The sequence below is a fragment of the Perissodus microlepis genome, chromosome 10 (assembly GCF_051167445.1).
Source record: "Perissodus microlepis isolate ML-2025 ecotype Zambia chromosome 10, ASM5116744v1, whole genome shotgun sequence".
Lineage (NCBI taxonomy): Eukaryota > Metazoa > Chordata > Actinopteri > Cichliformes > Cichlidae > Perissodus > Perissodus microlepis.
In genome coordinates, this window is record NC_140470.1 from 8,787,373 (window position 1) to 8,806,293 (window position 18,921).

At 39.0% G+C, this 18,921-nt stretch overlaps 1 protein-coding gene across 2 annotated transcripts in view; it reads left to right on the forward strand.

Annotated features, from left to right (window-relative positions):
• The window catches only part of LOC146378762 (seizure protein 6 homolog), a 90,514-nt gene that overhangs the window by 41,410 nt on the left and 30,183 nt on the right, over positions 1 to 18,921 (forward strand). For both annotated transcript variants that reach the window (XM_084941791.1, XM_084941792.1), the window contains exons 2-3: positions 7,690 to 8,448; positions 8,858 to 8,979. In XM_084941791.1, the coding sequence (XP_084797917.1) occupies positions 7,690 to 8,448; positions 8,858 to 8,979 (881 nt within the window). The remainder of the gene's footprint in view (positions 1 to 7,689; positions 8,449 to 8,857; positions 8,980 to 18,921) is intronic.

The window sequence follows — 18,921 nt, forward strand, 5'->3', positions numbered from 1 at the left end:
CAGATAACTATATTTACAAGATAATGATGCTGCCTATTTATGCATTTCATCATGTGTTTGCGTCTTCATGCTGAATACCTGGATGCATTTGACAGACACGAGCAAATGAATTAAAAGGTTCTTTTACTCAGTCTTCCAACCTTTTCCCCCCTTTTTTCCTTTACAACTGTGTTAAAACACGGTGGGGTAATTTTCTCACTGTACTGTAACTGGCTACAGATTTTAAAGTTGTAGTTCTTGTTTCACCAACAGCTCTCTTCTTAATTGACTCCACCATGGAGTAAATGAGAAGAAAATGAAAAGATAAATTACACTAATGGAAGGAAATGAAGTGTGAAAATAGACATTCCTCCCAGTATTTTCTAGGATGCAGAGCAATAGTAAATTGAAATGCAACAAGGCTTTGGTTTCTACATAAGACAGATTCTATCACGATTACAGAAGAAGATGTAATTTTAATGCCAGGCATTTGTAAAACAAGACACGTATTCATTTATTATTTGTTCTTGGGCCAAAGAAAAGCTGGAAAAAAACTGTAAATAAAAAAATAGCAGATTTTGTTTTTCAAATAACATTCAGCTGGCAACAGTTTATTACCAATTAAAACACTTTTTAAGTTCCGCTTTGGTTAAGAACGACCTGCTACCACCTGCAACTTAAATGCTTTACAGTAGGTTTTAATGCAAATAGTGGTGACGTGTAACTCTGTTTTTGTTCTACTCCAGCTTAAAGGTCAGGCCTTACGAGCTTCATGGCACCATTAAGACACAGTTTGTTTAAAGGCTGTCTGAAGGACGATGTTCAATGAACCGGAACTCAGAGAGGCTAGAATAAATGAAAGGGAAAAGTTATGGTTCCGCTCAATGAAGTCAAAGGTCACATGAAGGATAAGAGCGTGTCTCATCTCCATATGCTGTTATCCCCATGACTCAAAAGCCAGACAGACAGTACAAGGAAAATGTGATGCTATGAAATAGGAATGTCACTTCTGTTTTTAGACATAAATTACTGCCTGAGAAATAAATCATGACTTTTTTCACCCCCCTTTTTTCTTGGTGGTTTTATCCAGTAATCAATTTAATTTTCCTCATTTCCTTCCTTCTACCTTTTGTTTGTTTATTTATTTCCCCTTCCGTGCACCTGTCACACCCACAAGGAAAATTAAAAGATCAATTCATTAAGTTGACTAATGGAATCATTTATCAGTTTCACCCCATTATTTCCTCTGGTCTCTCCTAGTCGTTTTATGCAAACAAGTGTAGAATCTGCACATACTCGGGGAAATGGAGTCAAAGTCAGCAACAGGAAATTTTTGCCTTAGCTTTACAATGAATTCATGAGTGCAAACCTCCACTGAGAATCCTAGAAGGAGTTACGTAGAGAGACCTGAAGCCCTTGTATCTGAGCCCAGCGGAAGTGGCTTATTGATTTGCTTGTCTAGTGGCTCTCTGTAATAATAAGGAAATAAAGCCCCTGGATATTAGGAGATTGATGTCAATCAGAAGCCTGCCTCAAGTGTGGCTTGTCCCATCTTATTAGTGCTCTCTCCATGCACTGAGTGTTCACTGATGACTCCATTTGTATGCAACTGAAGAGATGAGGCTGTCTGTTGCCATCTTGAGGAGCGTTCCCCAATGATTGCTCACTCTGTCATCTTAGTCAGTGTAGACTGAGAGATTGTCATGGATCCATGGACAAAGCATGATCGTGTGCCTCCCAATGTAAATGATGCACATAATCAGGATTGCTGGAAATTCTTTATTATAATTGGCCCTGCAGGCCATAGGATTGTAAATATATTCTTGGTTTTCTACATTCTAATGTTAGACTTCTCTAAGGATTTCACTAGATAAAAACCAAATCACAGCCTAGTTGAAATTTATACCATTTTGCACCATTTAACATTTGTTATGGTATCAGGGTGACATCTAAAGGATACGGAGTTGTCTCGGTTTGTTAAGGTTATTTTATATCACTAAGTCTAATATTCCCGTTTCTCAGTTTTGACAGCAGAGCTGGTACTTCTTGATGTAAGGGGGCAAGAGAGCACATCAGATTTCTTTAGGGGCAAATGAATATATTCCACACTCTTTAAATGGTTTCCTTCCTCTCAGATAAGTGGTCTCATAAACGTGTACTGAATGTGCTCACAAAGGAAACATGTCACTAACTAAATTTCCCCCGGGACAATAAATGGTATTTTATTGTACTTGTTCTAATGCACTGAATAATATCACAGTAACGTCATTCTGTCACTGCAATTACCACCTTTAATTTATGAATTAGCTCTAATTAACCAGCTGCAGTGTAGTGTGATGTGATTCATTTATACACGTAACCTCTTTAGCGTGCAGCATGGTTGCTACTTTTAGCTGTTGCACATCAATAAATGATGTTTACCTGGGGTGCAGAGAAGCAACAGCTTCCACGAATGATAACACCTGCTATGGCTTTGTGATTTAAAACTAATCTTGTCACAAGTCTTGTGACTTGACAGAACTTGCCTGTTACTGTTTGCAACAGTATGACACAAACCTACCAAAGCACATAAAGGTCACATTTTTTTTTAAAGTACACTGTGTACGGCAGTATATTAGAGTACATCGACACATGGTTAGACAATAAAGTTTAACTGGTGGGCAGTGTGGGGAGATATTAAAACTATATACTTCATAGTCATGTGAAATAGAAACTAAGTAAACCCTTAGTGGTTCCATAGGAATTAAGAGGGTAAGTAGCAGCCAGGCGCTGCTCATCAAATGCACTTGATGAACTGATCATCAAAAAGTTTGAGCGCCTCTATAACAGCAGATGTTTTGGCATTTTTATGTAGCATTAAGTCACAACAACATTCACTTCATGGTGCTTTATATTGCTTTATATTGTAAGGTAAAGAGCCGACATTAATACAGAGAAAACTGTATCATACATATAATCAGAACACACATCGTGATCAAGCACTTGGTGACAGCGGGAAGAGTGAAGAAGAAAGATTCATGCATCACGGGAAGCCCTCAGCAGCCTAGACCTATTGTAGCATGACTAAGATGATGCTACAATAACCTGATGCTGCTCTAACTATAAGGTTTATCAAAAAGTGAAGTTTTAAACTGGGATGTACACTCCATCTCCCCAGCAGTAGAAATCCAAGCACATTACCAGGAGAAAGCCTCTTTTTTCTAAAAAGAACATGACAACGCAGCTTAAATTTACAATGTTGTATCAGAACAAACCACAAGACTTCTGGTACAATTTCTTTTGGGCAGACAAGACCAAATGCTCAGCACCACATTTGATCATGATGATTGGAGATGATAATTTGGGCCTTTTTTGGAGCCTTGCAGTCACTGAATTGACCATCAACTTCTCTGTATACAAAAGTATTCTAGAGTTAAATGTGGACCATCTGTCCAACAGCTAAAGCCTGGTCAAAATTATGTCATGCAACAGGACACTGTTGAATGCCAGCAAATCTAAAGCAGATTGGCTGAATTAAGAGACATGATGCAATGGCCCAGTCAAACCTCAACCCTTAACCCTTGAAATGTTGAGGTGGGACATTACGAGAGTTGTGCATAAAAGAATTCCTTGAAAAATTATATAATGAAACTTGTATGTTTTGGATACTTACTAAAACAATATATGAAAGTAATGAGAAAGTGGCCACTTTCATGAGTAAATCATATAAGTTTTTACTATTTCTTTTCCATATGGGAAGCTACTAAATCATAAGGCATACTTAGTTTTTCCCAACTACATAGTCTTACTTTCTTTTTTTCACAACTTCAGTAACAAGGTCTGTCTGTGTTATGAGGAATGCCGCCTGAGAAAAACGCCAGTTATTTTTCATAATGTAACATTACCATGAATAGCATCACAATTTAAACATTTGCATGACATTTTGAAAGCTTTGCTTCTGGTCTTGCTTTTTTTTTTGCATTATTTGAGAACGTGTATGAGAGAGGACTAAAATTACAGTTCAGGCTACTTAAGCAGAATATTATTTTTGTTTAGACTACTGTTGAAAAATTCCTGGCAAATGAACCCCACAAATGGTGAAGTAAAAACAAACAAACAAAAAACCCCAAAATGATGATGAGCCTGGCCATGCTCTCAACCTGACCACTTAGGACCTGAACAAGATGGTTCTTCCAAGAAAACCAGTGCTAATTAAAAGTGATGATCCTTGACATCACGAAGGGTGAACCAGTTTGAAATAAAGGAATTTAAATTTAAAAAGGGAAATTCAAGCCAATTTTTTGGCTTGAATTATAGCATTAGACAATTAATTATATGCAGTCAGTATTTTAATGATGTACCTGGATGAAGCATAACTAATTTTAACATGTTTTTTTTTTCAGGTTGAAACTAATAAATAAATTCCTTTCCTGATTAGATTTCTTCAAAATTATTTTATTGATTAACTGTCCAGTTTGTTGAGATAATAAAAATACATGTTAAAATGCATAAATACTAATAGAAATGGTACTTAAAATTCAGTTTCTCCCTGTTGCTCCAAACCTCAGCTGTAAACAGCCAATTAAAGTTTGGAGATTAGAACAATATGGTAGCAGTGCCTCTCTGTAATCACCACAGTGAGGTCTTCAACCTGTACACATTGATCCTCTATTGATCTGTGTATGAGAAACTCTGGTTCAACCCAGCCTTCCATCCTCACTCTCCACATTCACTCAATATTCTGACTGGAGGGCAGAAAATAGATGGTCGAAATCTGTGCTACAAAGATAGAGACAGAGGGAGAGGAAGATAAGACAGCAGGAGGCAGGGCTTAACAGCCACAAGGAGCAATTACAGTAATTATGATAAAAATAAATAAATGAATAAATAAAAACTCTCAATTTATTATGCAGTATGTGTGTCTTTGAGATTGTTGAAGGCCAGTCTTATATACTTCAATCATTTATGAAGACCCCCCCCTTTAGACTCTTTATTCTCTCTGCTAGAATGACATGTCAAATATGCTTAGTTTGCCTTTATAGCGCCATTCTTGCTCCCCTTGTTGTGACAGAATAAGGCTACAAGGAAATGTTTCTCCTCCATCTTAGAACATCAAAAGGTCTTTGAATTGCTTCTGTCACCACAAAAGATGAATGTGGTGTTGTCGTGTTTGTCAGTAAAATGTAAAACCATGTGTCAATATTGTCCGCCTAGGAGAGGCTTTGTAATAAAGCTGTTTACTCTTCCTCTTGAATAGCCCAATCAAAGTTTTATCAATGTGCCCGGTGGTGGTAAAAAGTACTCTGCATCAGCAAAATGTTACAGAGCCTTACAACTTCTTTCCAAATTTATGAGCAAAGCAGAGCGTCTCCTTCGGCACAGCAATTTTTCAGATTTATTCAGACACTATTTCTTTTTTAAAAACCCGAATGTATGTTTCCTGTTGTGGAATCCTTAGGAAATCAATAACTTCAAATTTGACTTTGCAGGGTGAATGTTTACCAACTGGCAGGCTAATTTGAGCCTGAAATATATGCTATATTTCATATGCAAGAAAGTGACGGGTTCTTCTAATCAACGCATTGAAAAGTGTCGGTCAATTGAAGAATATGCAAGCTTTATAATTGAATCATAAGTGAGGAAAGAGGATTAAACAGAGTTCTGTAAGAGTTCACGCTGAGGATCATGGTATAATTTCATGTGCGATTAAAGAAACAGGCTTATCTAGAATTTCAAGGCACAAACAGTGCGTGTGCTGTGTATCTATGTATTCAACATTTTTTGTGCAAATGACCTCTAAGGGAATCACAAAGGCCTAGAGAGCAGTGGATGATCACCTAGCACCCTCTGGTCCCTATAGTTAAATATTCTCCCGACAATATAAAACACAGATGCAGCTTCCAAGTTGGAAAAATGAAGCCATCGCAGAAGTAGCTTCAACATGCACTGTAACTGAAAGTGACCAGATGGCAAGAGCTGTGGTTGCACAAAGGCTCCCAATCCTATAAAAGAAGACTTGAGCTCTGTAAACACTTTCCTGCTAAGTTTATGGGCTCGGTCATTCACTTTTGGTCATATAAAAAAAAAAAATTAAGTCCATTTTGTAAATCTTTGTCATACCATCTTCCAGAAACCAAGAATTATCTATATGACACCACATGCTCATTCTCAACCACAAGCTTGTTAATCACAAGTTGTTAGTCAATAAGCATGCGGTTTAACGCTGTAGCAGTGCACATAAACTGAAGTAAAGCTGTAAAACTTTTTTATGTTTGTGAAAAAGTCAGTGTCTTCCATGCATACCAATAGTGACTTTCAACCTGCTAGTAATCAAAGCAGTTTCAAGGTGCATCACTGTATAGTTCTTTATAACCAGTTTCACACTAATGATTGCCATCTATCAGCCTCTCACAGAATACATATTCTTCCTAGCGACTCATGACTACCTGGAGTCACTGACCAGTCTTTTGACCTGTGTGAAGGAGGCTTTAGCAATTGATTTCACAGCAAATATGAGCTACCTCCAGCAGCCACTCACAACTAGTTGGGGAATACACATTTTTTTCTCAATTCCGGTGGTTGCCAGATGGTTGCTGACAAGCCTTTAGGCTTCTCTGACTGAAGCCCTAAATATATAACGGAGTCTTCCATTGGTTTTGATTTCAAACTTAGATTCTGTCATGCTCTTGGAGTGCTGTAATAGAAGCACTCACATAGGGATATCTCATTGATTTGCTGCCACGGTGTCAACAACATCCTTTCATCTTTAAGTGTGAAAAGTGTGCCGGCAGCTATTTTGCCTCATTAAGGCAAACTGTCACCCCAAATGCAAGCTAATTAAAGTGCCAAAGCTGACAGCATTGTTTCTTGTTGACATATGTGTATAAAAGAAGATAATCTGAACTTGCAAACCTTAACAAACCCTACATATTATTGAAATAGTACCAGGCTGACGTGTCAAATGCTGAAAGTTAGATATATTTTTTAAAATGTTAGAAGTGCCAGTATCAGAATGGCAAAATGACTACTTAGTTTGGGATGATTTAGATGGTTAATGATAACTGATTTTACCCATGATTGACTAATAGAGAGCTTGTTTTCATTTGGTGGTGTTTTTACTTTTTTTTCTTGTTAAAAGCTAGACTACATCCTCTCAGTCTCACGCCAAGCTTTCATTGAATGCAGAGTGTAATTATGGAATCTGTTTTTGATACTACCTTATTAATTGTGTTCATGGTCTTAAAAATACCCTAATATGTTAAGTACTAAAAGTTTTTTACATTAACATAGAAGATGGAGTGTCCATGTGTTTAAATACTCCCTCTGTACAGTAATATTCACACTATATATTATATTTATGTTAACCTATTAGACTGACTTGCTAGTGAATAAATTTATAAAGGACTTTATTATGGTCATAGTTTCTCCAGCCTCACTGCACACAGACGCACGCACACACACATATACACACACATGCATAATGAACTGATTAAAAATAGCAAAACGCAAAAAAGAAAGTGTGGAAGAATTATACAAGAGGAGAGCCTCTCACCTCATTAGGCATAATTTTGCAAGATTATAGGCTGGCAGAGTTGATGATTCTATAATGAAACTGTCAAAAAGACATACTACTCTCGTATACTGCATGTTGCTTCTATAGATCACTGGACTGTAATATTTTGCTTAATATAACTATATTACCTTTTTTTTCTTTTTTCTTTTAATTTTCAGTTGCAAAAGATAGTAACAGCATCAGTAAGAGGACACTGGACCTAGACAGGGACCTCTTCACACACTCATCAACGCAGGACACAGAAAGTGAAGTCCATTCCATCACTACCGTCTCACCAATGAACATCCCCAACCACCAGCCAGTCTTCAAGGGCCTGCTGCTTCATGAGCATTTACTTACAAGGGACTTCCGGGGGGACCAGCATTTTTTTCGGAAGGATGGCTATGTGGCTGCATATCCCACCATGCCAGGCTCTGTGTCTGCTCCAAATGGAGCAGACCTTGTCACTCAACTTGTGCCCCATGAGGATGCTCCAGCTTTTTCAGATGTTGCCTCTACTGCTACTGTGGCTGCCACATCACCGCTGACTACATTTTCCCCCACAACACCAGCACTGCCCGTGTCTATGCCTCAAAAGAAATCAAAGGAGAGGACCAGGGGGACAGACAAGGTCGATCCAACAACACACTCACTTACCACCCAGGTGACACCAAATAACAGAGGTTCAGGTGGTGAAAACAGCAGAGTACCTCCCTCATCTTCACTAGGAAGTCAGCCTCAGAGTTTGGGTGCTTTTCCGGAAGAGGCCACCTCGGGGAAGATGGAAAAGGGGGAAGCTAGTGAAACGGCACTAAAAAACAAAACCAGCCCTGGTCATCAGCTCCACAAGCTCACTCCGGCTTCTTCAGAGAAAGACACCACAACAATGTCCACGACTGTTACCACAACTACCACCATCACCACCATGCAAACATCAGGTAGGCAGAGTAATATTCTTTTTCTTTTTCTCTGACTTTCAAGGATGTACTGTACTGAGCTGGACATTTACCCTTAAATATAACACATGTATCCCAGAGGAAAAGAAAATTAAGCATCAAATCCTCAGCATTACTCCTGTTCATTTTGCATTCTGCACACAGCTATTCATCTTTCCGTCAGGGATAACGGAGTTGCTCATGTGTCAAAAACAATCTGATTTTTCCTGATGTGTCCTGCCCGCCCTTCCCACTGGCCACAGAGGGCTGAAGGCCCAGATGAGTAGTGTCAGAGAGGATCTCTGCAGAGATAGTTAGAGGGTTACAGGGCCAGGGAGACACAGGTGGGCTGTCAGAAAGATCAGTGATCCGGGAAAAAGGGAATCACTTGTCATTTTACTTTCTTCCACAGAGCCGTGTAGTCTGAATTTCACTGACCCTGAGGGTAACATTGAAATCCTGCAGCAACTTGACTCGGGAGTGGAGTGTAACTACTTGATTACTGTCTACCTGGGATATGGCATCGAAGTTCAGGTCAGTGCTAAAAGCTCACAATAATTATAATGTTAGTAATTTGATGAACGTTTGATGAAGTGGCTGTTTGGTAAGTTTCAAAACTCCATTAAGTAGCCACCTGAGAACAGGCTAAAACCAGCTCTAGCCAAAACACTGCAAGAACTTTGGGATAAAATTTGAGGTCTGAAAAGGTGGAATCCAATGATATTGTCAGGTTGTGTGGAGCGTAAAGGTTAGGGCCCAACTGCAGGAAGCTGAAGGATGAAAAACCACAAAAGGTGATGGAAAAAAGACAAGACAAGACAGTGCGTGAGGAATAGACAAGGGAAAAATAACAAATGCTATGACAAATGCTAACTCTGCAGTCTGCTAAAGGGAAGACAGGACTATTTATAACAGAGGGCTGATTGGGGAATGACAGATAGGAGAGTGGTGAAGGCAATCAGGACAATCAGGTAGAGACAGATAGGAAGTAAAACTAAGAAAATAACTTTCAAAGTAAAGCAGGAAATAGCCAAAGGAGACTAATATAATGAATGCTAACACTTAACAAGATGCCAACCTAAGAGAAAGATACTGAATGTGGACATAAGGAGACTCACACTACACATGAAGAAAGAGACAAAGGAAATAAAACTACAATGAAGAATAATTCAGTTTCATTTCAATTCTATTTGTACGCCAAATGACAACAACAGTCGCCTCAAAATGCTTTATACTGTAAGGTAGACCCTACAATAATGCATGCAGAGAAAAAACCAACAATCATATGACCCCCTATCAGCAAGTACTTTGGCGACAGTGAGAAGGAAAAACTCCCTTTCAACAGGAAGAAACCTCTGGCAGAATAAGGCTTAGGGAGGGATAAGAGAAGGAAGACAAAAAATGTAATAATAATTAAGATGTGAACCAAAACACTGGATTACCAAAGCTGAACTTCATTACAAGGTCAAAAATAAAGTAATATCAGGAACTGTAGACTGAAAATCACAAGAACCAAGGTTCAGAATGGGATACCAATAGAATCATGTAAAAAGGAAATCCCAGTTTTTAACATATACACACAAAGATCAAAATGTCATAAATCTTAAAAAAAAAAAAAACAAACCAAAACACACTAAACTTTTTTAAATAGTGAAAACAGCTGTCAGTGTATGGAGACAGTGAACCAAAATACTAACTCTGCAGTCTGACAAAACAATTAGCCGAAAAAGGCTATAAAGCTCATGGGAGCTGGGAGGAAATGCATAATTGTTTGTGGGTTTGTCAGAGCGACCCAAAAAACATGTTCCATTGTTAATCTAAAAATACTGATTATAGCCATTTCAACCTGAACTGTGCTTTCTGATGCTTTATAAAATGCTTATTAAACCAGTAAAGAGCAGTGACATATTTTGGTTTAGTTTAAGCAGTAACAGTAATTTCTGGTCTTGTGTGGGTTGATAGAGATAGAAATGCAATGAATTACTGGGTTGAGTGGGTGGATGGAGACACAAGTGACGGGGTCTGTCTCAGGTTGAATGTTTGCCTGGTAAGTCTTTTCACAAAAGGTTATAAAAATTAACTGTCAGTGTATGCGCTCCCTGGCATTTGCAATTCTTCAAACGCCTCATTTACCATTGTAGACTTTATAAAATGTGTGAGCTTTGTCTTGCTGCCTCTGGGGGGCGAAGATAAGTCTTGACAGAGTATATGTTTGAGAGTGTGCCTTTTTTTTCTGAAAGCTTCCTCTGGGTAACTTAAGTAAATCTTGAAGCACTTATAAGCACATGCACACTCACCCGCACATGTGCATGCATACCCACGTAGGCATTTGATGTATCAGCTTTTTGCTTTCACAGCTTCTCCAGTGCTTTTGGCAGAAGATTTCTTGAACTGAAAGGCTATAAAGCTAAAATATATAGACATTTTATATTCACACATCAGTTGGGCTTGATAAAGAAATAAGATGAAGCCATGCATTTCAAACCACCATGCAAGCAGACGGGGGCCACTTTTCCCATCCCTCCTGCAGACAAGCTGATAGTGATCTGATGGCAAACTTACAGACAATTGCTTGGCACGACTGAAGAGATTGAGGAAACAAGGCCCCTGTTCCTTGGGAATGCATGAAGTGACTGAAGGTGGAGAGATAGAGATTGAAATCAAGCATGTGTCATGCCATGCCTTTTCATCAGCACTGTGTGAAGCTCTTCTTCAGGGAGCCTATCCAAGATTTGGAAGGTTTTAAAAGGAAAAAAAGATTATCACAGAGTAGCAATGTGGCGTAGCAATGTCCTCATACAACCATATGCAAGGAGAACAACCTTAAACCATAAAATATAACCTTAAATTGGAACTATTTTGTTTTTTCACTTGTGAGTAATTTGTGCAAGCAAGCAGAAAAACTTGAATGTAATTATTCCTACTTAATAGTAATTTAAAATTAAATATGAATATTTAACATTAATATTAATTTGTTACATTCTTTTGCACTACTCCATAACATGTGACCAGTAACCAGATTACATTTTTCACTATTAAATTCAGCTAATACATTACACAAAGGTTCTTCAATTATCTGCATGTTGGAAGGATAGAGGAGAAAAACATCAAACAAACATGCTTTTTGTCTACCTGTGCTCTTACACTACAGTCATCTGATGTCAGCTCATCTGTGGAAGAGGAAAATAGTGGCGTGGTCATTACATTTATCTTTATTAACCAAAAAGACAAGAGACAAGTGTATTATACTGCTAACTAACTAAATAACTGCTAAATAGCATGCTAACACAAAGCTAGCCTAGAAGTCAGAGCGGCACTAAAGCTCAGCGCATCCCAACCCCAGTCTAACAGCCTGACGCTGAACTTTATCAGGTAACAAAGGCAGTGATGAGCACAGTAGTGTTCCTCAATGTTTGGTCTCCTTTGCTTCTGTCCCAACTGTTGAGAGGGCCCGGTTGTTTTTAGGGTATTAGGAAGTGAGCACAAAGGATGGGAATTCACTCTTGTCGTTTCTTTTTTTTTTTTAAATCTGTGGGTAAATAGATGGTAAATACCTTTTTTCCCCTCTTTTTTTCTGTCTTTTTTCTCTTTTCCACATGTATAATTGTAAATGTATGTAATGACTTTAAATGTATGTGATTCCCTTTGTTTTTGTGGTTTGTTCTGTTTTGTTTTTGTGTTTGTGCTGATAATGAATAAAAATTGTTGAATCATGTGGAAAAAAAAGGCAGTGATGAGAAATCAAGTTACAGCCTCCCTTTCTACCTGTTCATGTTTCTAAAATAGGATCATCATGATGATACTTTAAAGTCTCTTTGAGCTTTGCTTTATGGTGTCAGCTTTGTGTTCGTGTACAACTACTAAAAAAAGATCCACATTAGGATAGTGATTTGTGTTGGTGTGTGGAACTGTACCGTAAGGTTTGTATTGTTCAAGGTTCAAGGTTCTTTATTTGTCACATGCATAGTTATACAAGTATAACACACAGTGAAATGTAGCCTGACACGCTCCTCGACATGTGCAAAAATGGGGGGGGGGGGGGGGGGGGGGTAGAGGAAGAACATTATATATATATATATATATATATATATAGTATATACATTGGGTGAATGTGCAGTAGTAGCAGCAAGCAGGTGAATTCTGTACATTAATATGAATAGACATCTGAGTATTTTACAGAATAGACAATATAAACATATTTAAAATTAAAGGAATTTGGAATGTACATTGTGCCTTGGTTTAGAGTGTCTGGAAGAGAGTCCTGTCTCAGTCAATTATAGATGATGTGAGAGGGCGGGTGTGTGTGTTTAGGGCCCGGATGGCTTGGGGATAGAAGCTCCTCTTGAGTCTCTCTGTCCTTGCCCGGATGATGCGGAACCTTCTACCAGATTGCAGAAGTTGGAACAGTTTGTTGCCAGGATGGGACGGGTCCTTCAGTATCTGCGCTGCTCTAGTCCGGCATCTCCTGGTGTAGGTGTCCTGAAGTGGGGGGAGAGCAATCCTGCAGCAGCGTTCTGCTGTACGGATCACTCTCTGGAGAGCTTTTTGGTCCTTCACACAGCTGTTCCCAAACCACGATGTCATGTTCTGTGTGAGGATGCTCTCCACAGCGCCTGTATAGAAAATCCTGAGGGAGATTTTTCACTAAGATATCATTGTAAATCAACAGTTGGTTGTTTAAGTGGAAAGGTATAAAGTTGGTCTCTACTAAAGTTTGAAATCCTTCCTTTTTTTTTAGTAATTTTGAGATAAACAGACAAAAACATACCCATGTATGGGTATGTATCAGGGATGAATTAGATTAAATTACCAGTTGTTGTAAAAAACAACAACAATTGATTGCTTTCGCTTGTCTGATGAGCCTATTTGCAATAATTACATATTGATCTGTGAAGGGATCACACCTTCCCTTCAATTTCTCCAGTTAGGTTATGGATTTGTTGGTTTGCTAGAAACATACAAAATAACTCCAACCTGGGTTTAAAGCTCTTAGTGCCCACTTTTCAAGCTGTGTAATGATACAATTTACATTACCAACCATTAACACAGATTGAATGCACCGTACTTTGTACCAGAGGAGCTGTAGTAGAGACATTATCATGAAGGGGCCTCTATTCTGGAAGGTAGCCATCAGTACAGAAGGCAGGGGAGGAAAATTAGATGAAGGAAATAATCTGAAGGGCAAATATGGAGACTGTGATAAATATTTATATGTTGCTGTTATGTACCTATGGCTCAGAGAAAAAATATAAATCTAAACAGCATTCAGAAACCCCCGCTGAATTCTACCTGCATTGAAAAAAAAAAAAAAATCCCACAGAAATTGGTGGGGAATAAATAAGCAAGATCAAACCTTTTCTGTATTTAGTCAATATTCCTTTCAGCAGTCTGGCTTCTTGTGAGAGAGGGAGGATGAAAAATGCATCACGAGAGTTTACTGCCCCCAGCCTGACTGTTCAACCCCTCTGCCACGGCTAACAGAATGCATTGCCCCATCTGGTGATTCTGAACATATAATGATTTGTTTCCTGCAAAATAACTGCAAATATTAAGAAGCTGCTCTAACATGCCTTTTAGCACTAACCTAAACTATTAGTCACTACCCCCCGCCCAAAAAAAAACAAAACAAAAAATAAACAAAAAAGACCAAAAACCAAAAAACCAAACCTAAAAGTAGTTTTGAAAAGGGCAGGATACTTTGACATTAGGTGCAGCTTTTAATTGTTATGTCCTGGCCTTGTATTCAATAGTTAAATACAGAAAATATGTACAGGATGATAGCCTGTGCAAACTATGAGCTGGATATGAGATGTAAAATGCTGATTTCCATCTGACACTCACTCCTATTTTATGAGGTTAGCTGTGATGAATTCCTTTAAAGCCACAACACTAGGGACTAGGGAGAAGTTTTTTTTTATGGGTTTAATTCCAACCTCGGCTCTGAAACTGATTGTAGATTCAAATTGTGAAAATAGGAAGAATTAGAATCAAACTTAATTTAATATTGAATAAAGATAAAGACTCATGGGCTTACAGATGCCATTAGACAGTCCTATGGAGTACGAATGCTACCAAATCAACAGGAAGGAACATGTTTGTCCCTTTTCCCACTGTTTAAATACACATGGAGGTGATTTTTTTTCAGCTGTGAATTAGTGATATCTAAAGCAGATCTTATCTCTATATCAATCTCCCCTTGTACTCCACTGACACTTTTGCAATAAGGTTTTAGGGGAGGACAGATGGAGGTTTTCCAGAACTGGACTGTGGCATTAAAGTGCTTAGAATCTGTTATGGTGCTTTTTTTATTTATTTGATCAAATAAATCCAGTGGGTTAGCTAGATATCAGTGCTTTCCAGGCCATCTGTCCTGCTCTGATTTCTCTGTTTCCTCTGCTTGCTGAACTACCTGCCTGGGTCTCAAGCAGAAACCATTTGAGGCGATGCACTGGTTGTCTCAGTTCTGTTTCATACCCGATTCTGCATTCTGGCTCAAAGCAGTTGTAATGTGTGAGTACCATTGGTTAATGCATTACTAGAATTATAAACCAACTGCAAATCTCTCCAACTGTGTTGAAGTCTGATTATGTTAGTGTTCCCATTTACTGACAAGCTTAAACTACTATAATTCACGATAATGTTCAGGAGTTACTATGAAGTCAGTACTCTATATTTTTTTTAGTCTTTCACCATCAACTTTTATTTACTTTACCCAGTTATTTTTCCACCTTGCTCTCATCTATTTTTTTCCAATTCCTTCTCTCTTCTGGTTTGTCTAATCCAGTTCATAGTATTTGAGCAAAGGGGAGTAAATTAATAGAATATGGCAACCAATTAGCATGAAGAGGCCCAGACCTCCCTCTCCCTGGCCAACTCCTCCAGCTTGTCCAGGGGAACACCCAGGTATTCTCAGGCCAGCCAAGAGATATAATCTCTACAATGTGTCCTGGGTCTATCTCCTTCCGGTCAGAAATACCTGGAACACCTCACACAGGAGGCACCCAGGATGCATCCTTGTAAGATGCCCAAACCACCTCAGCTGGCTCCTTTTTTGATGTGGAGGAACAGCGGCTCTCCTCTGAGCTCCTAAATGATGGCCAAACTCCTAAACCTATCTGTAAGGGACACCAGCCACCCTTTGGAGAAAGCTTATTTCTGCCGCTTGTATCCACGATCTCGTTCTTTTGGTCACTACCCAGAGCTCATGACGAGAAGTGAGGGTAGGGACTTAGATCAACCGGTAAATTGAAAGCTTTGCTTTTACGCTTTTTAGCTCTCTCTTCACCACAACGTACTGGTACAGCATTTGCATCAATGCAACTGAATCTGTCCATTGACCTCCCGCTCCTTTCTCCCTAACTCATGTACAAGAACCTGAGATACTTAAAGTCCTCCACTTGGGGCAGGAACTTGTCCTTGAACCAGAGTGGGCACTCCACCCTTTTTCAGCTGAGGACTGGAAACAGATTTGGAGGTACAGATTCTCAATCCTGCCACTTCACACTCTGCTGCAAACCGCTCCAGAAGCCAACAGAACCACATCATCTGTAAAAAGCAGAGATGAAATGTGACAAGTGCAAGCCTTCGCTGGCTTGGCTACACCTAGAAATTCTATCCATAATAATTATGAACAGAATCGATTCTGTTCTGACTTGATGTTCTTTAACTTCATTTTTGCTGATTATGCTGGTTAAAACGAGTCAGATATGATATTCAAAAAATCATTTAAAAGTATGTTGCAAAATAGGTATTGCAAACGTGATACAGTTAGTAAATAGAAAGCGGGCCTGCTACTGTAGGTTTCCATGATCGCAGCAGCTCTAACCAAGCAAAAATGGTCTGTTTTAAAAAAAACCCCACATCTTATAGTAAAAGAAAAGAAAACTTGCCCTTTGTTTGTTTCCTTAATTAAACTTTAGAAATATCAAAGGCTTTCAGTCTTAGTGGAGAAATTTAGAACTTCCAAGTTTTTATTTTCAATCCTGAGAGGAGTAAATATTGTTTCAGACACTTCCAAAGTAAAACCAAACTTGAAAAAAACAACAACAGCAACCCCCCCCCCCCACCCCAACAAGACAAAAAATAACAAACCTAATTAGCTCAGGGCTGTATATGCTAATGAATGACACTGAAGGCAGGGTCGCCAAGGATGACCATCAATGAAATGCCCCTTTAAGGATTAAGATGTTACAGAGCATGCCAAGAGTTTATAGCTAAAACTGACTTGAGGGTTAATGATTGGTATTTGATGCTGCTTCTGTGACCATGCTCCTCTGACTCCAATCAATAGTCATGTTAATAAGCGGCACAAATACTTGACACACAGGCCCCTCTCAGTGCTGGTTGAATTGCTGTATTGATCCTTGCACTCTGATTTTAATTCTAGCATTTCTTACAAAAGAAGCAAACTGCACAAGGCATTGACCCTGGCTGAGGGTGGCTGATGAGGGAGGGAATTAAATTTGTTTTGTTGGCGTTCAGTGACCGCTGGTGCTCGTTTCAGATGGAAGTGCCACAACAAAGATGGAAAGATTTTCAACAAAAGCGAGTCTCGGCACTTTTGTAAAAACAAAAGTTCCACTCGTAAAATTCTTTGATGAACGTAATCACGCGGTGTTTTAACAAGGTAATGTTTAGGCCATTCTTTGGATCGGGTCCCAGGAAGCACAAACGACAAAGGACACAGCTGATGTGTCACAGGGAAACGAGTCTGACTGAGGAATGGAAGCCAGCAGAGGCTTGCTGCCTTTAATCAACTTGAGATGAGGCAAAAGGAAACCTTCATCAGCCTGTGCTGTGGGTGAGTAAGTCAGGTCATAAAGAAGGCCAGTTTGATCTTGATGAGCTTTTCAGGGCTTTGGCGAGATGAGTTTTCATGGCGCCTTGCAATCCTGAGAGGAATGCTTTCAGGTGACACTAATTGCTCCTCCACCCAGCTAGCTGTCATAAAGGAAGAAGAAGAAGTCTGTCTGGCAGAAGGTGAAGTCCCCCCCCCCCCCCCCCCCCCCCCCCACACACACACACACACAACTCTTTTAGTGCCATGATGAGAGTGGGAGGGTAGAGATGCATGCTTGAAAATATGAAGAGTAATCAGTAATGCATGAATTTAAATCTATGCAAAAAATGCAGTGTAGCAAATAAACCGAGGTGTCAAGGCCTGAGAGAAAATGAAGCTGATTTATCAAAAAGAAAGAATCTCATCTAATGAAATGGCTTCTAATGTCTGAGTAACTGTAAGCAAATAGAACAAAAAACAAAACCCCAGCATCCACTATTTAACTTATCACTAAGGTGGTTGCATTTGGTAAACTCAAGAGCCAGCTCAAATTAAACACAAGGGACAATGAGTGAGTTATTGTATGCAGCTTCTGGCTCCTGCACATTCTCATTAACATTCAGCATTTGCTTATTGGTAAGAATCCATTGTTTTAGACAGCAGGGCAAACAGGAAATGGCCTTGACTGTTTTATGTAGAGGTGAATGTTCAATTAAGATAACGTTTTTATATAATGAGCACTACAACTCCTTTTTTTTTTCTTTTTTTGCTTGCACAAATCTATCCAGAGATACACGAAAACTGCCAACTGGATGTGCCAAAAATTATTCAAATGGCAGTGGTTGTGATGGTGGTTGTGGTGGGGGAGGCACAAGCAAGGTAGACACATTTCTGGTATGTTCCAGTTTATAAGCCAGGGGATTTTATCATAGTAATTATGATACTGCAGCTGGTGAGTCCAGTGGCTGTTGATTTATTGCCCCCAGCGGCAGGGTCATTTAATTTCCATGTATAGCGGTATCATTTTGATTACATACAGCTCATTTCTGCATAAGCAATAGCTCCTGTGAGTCAGTGTAAATGTTCATTACTTTTTTTCCACCAGATGTTTTCAACAATAAAATATCAGCGAGAGCAAGCCTCTGTGGACAGTTAACTCATTTTGCAGATAAATGAATAAATTAGTGAACAATGCCCATATCTCACGTGTATGAAGAGAGATTGGTTTGATATAGTGTCTATTTTAGGACACCAGGAGAAACATTTGGGTTTTGTCCAAACTGCATTTGTACTTTACATTTTTAAACATAAATATCAAAGTTTGAAATAACTCCTGGCTTTATAATATGGATTATTTAGTTTATGTTTAGTATTAGATTAACTGTACAGTATGACGCAATCACTGCATGAACTCTGTGTTTGGCTGTTTTCTGTTCAAATGTGGTAACACCCCTACACACTGTTGACGCACACAATAGTACAGTTCAAAGAAAGCTCCTTGTCCTACAGGGCTACACATCAAGATCAAGGTGTTCAGTCCTACAAATATCATTGTCTTTTTGAACATTATAATGGACATTTTCTTTCATAGTTAGTATTCCACGTGCAATTCTAGGCCTCACAATTGTACTGTAGCCTTGCAGGATAGTGTGTTCATTACAGTGGTTTGATTGAAAAGACACAGGGTAGAGGAGAGG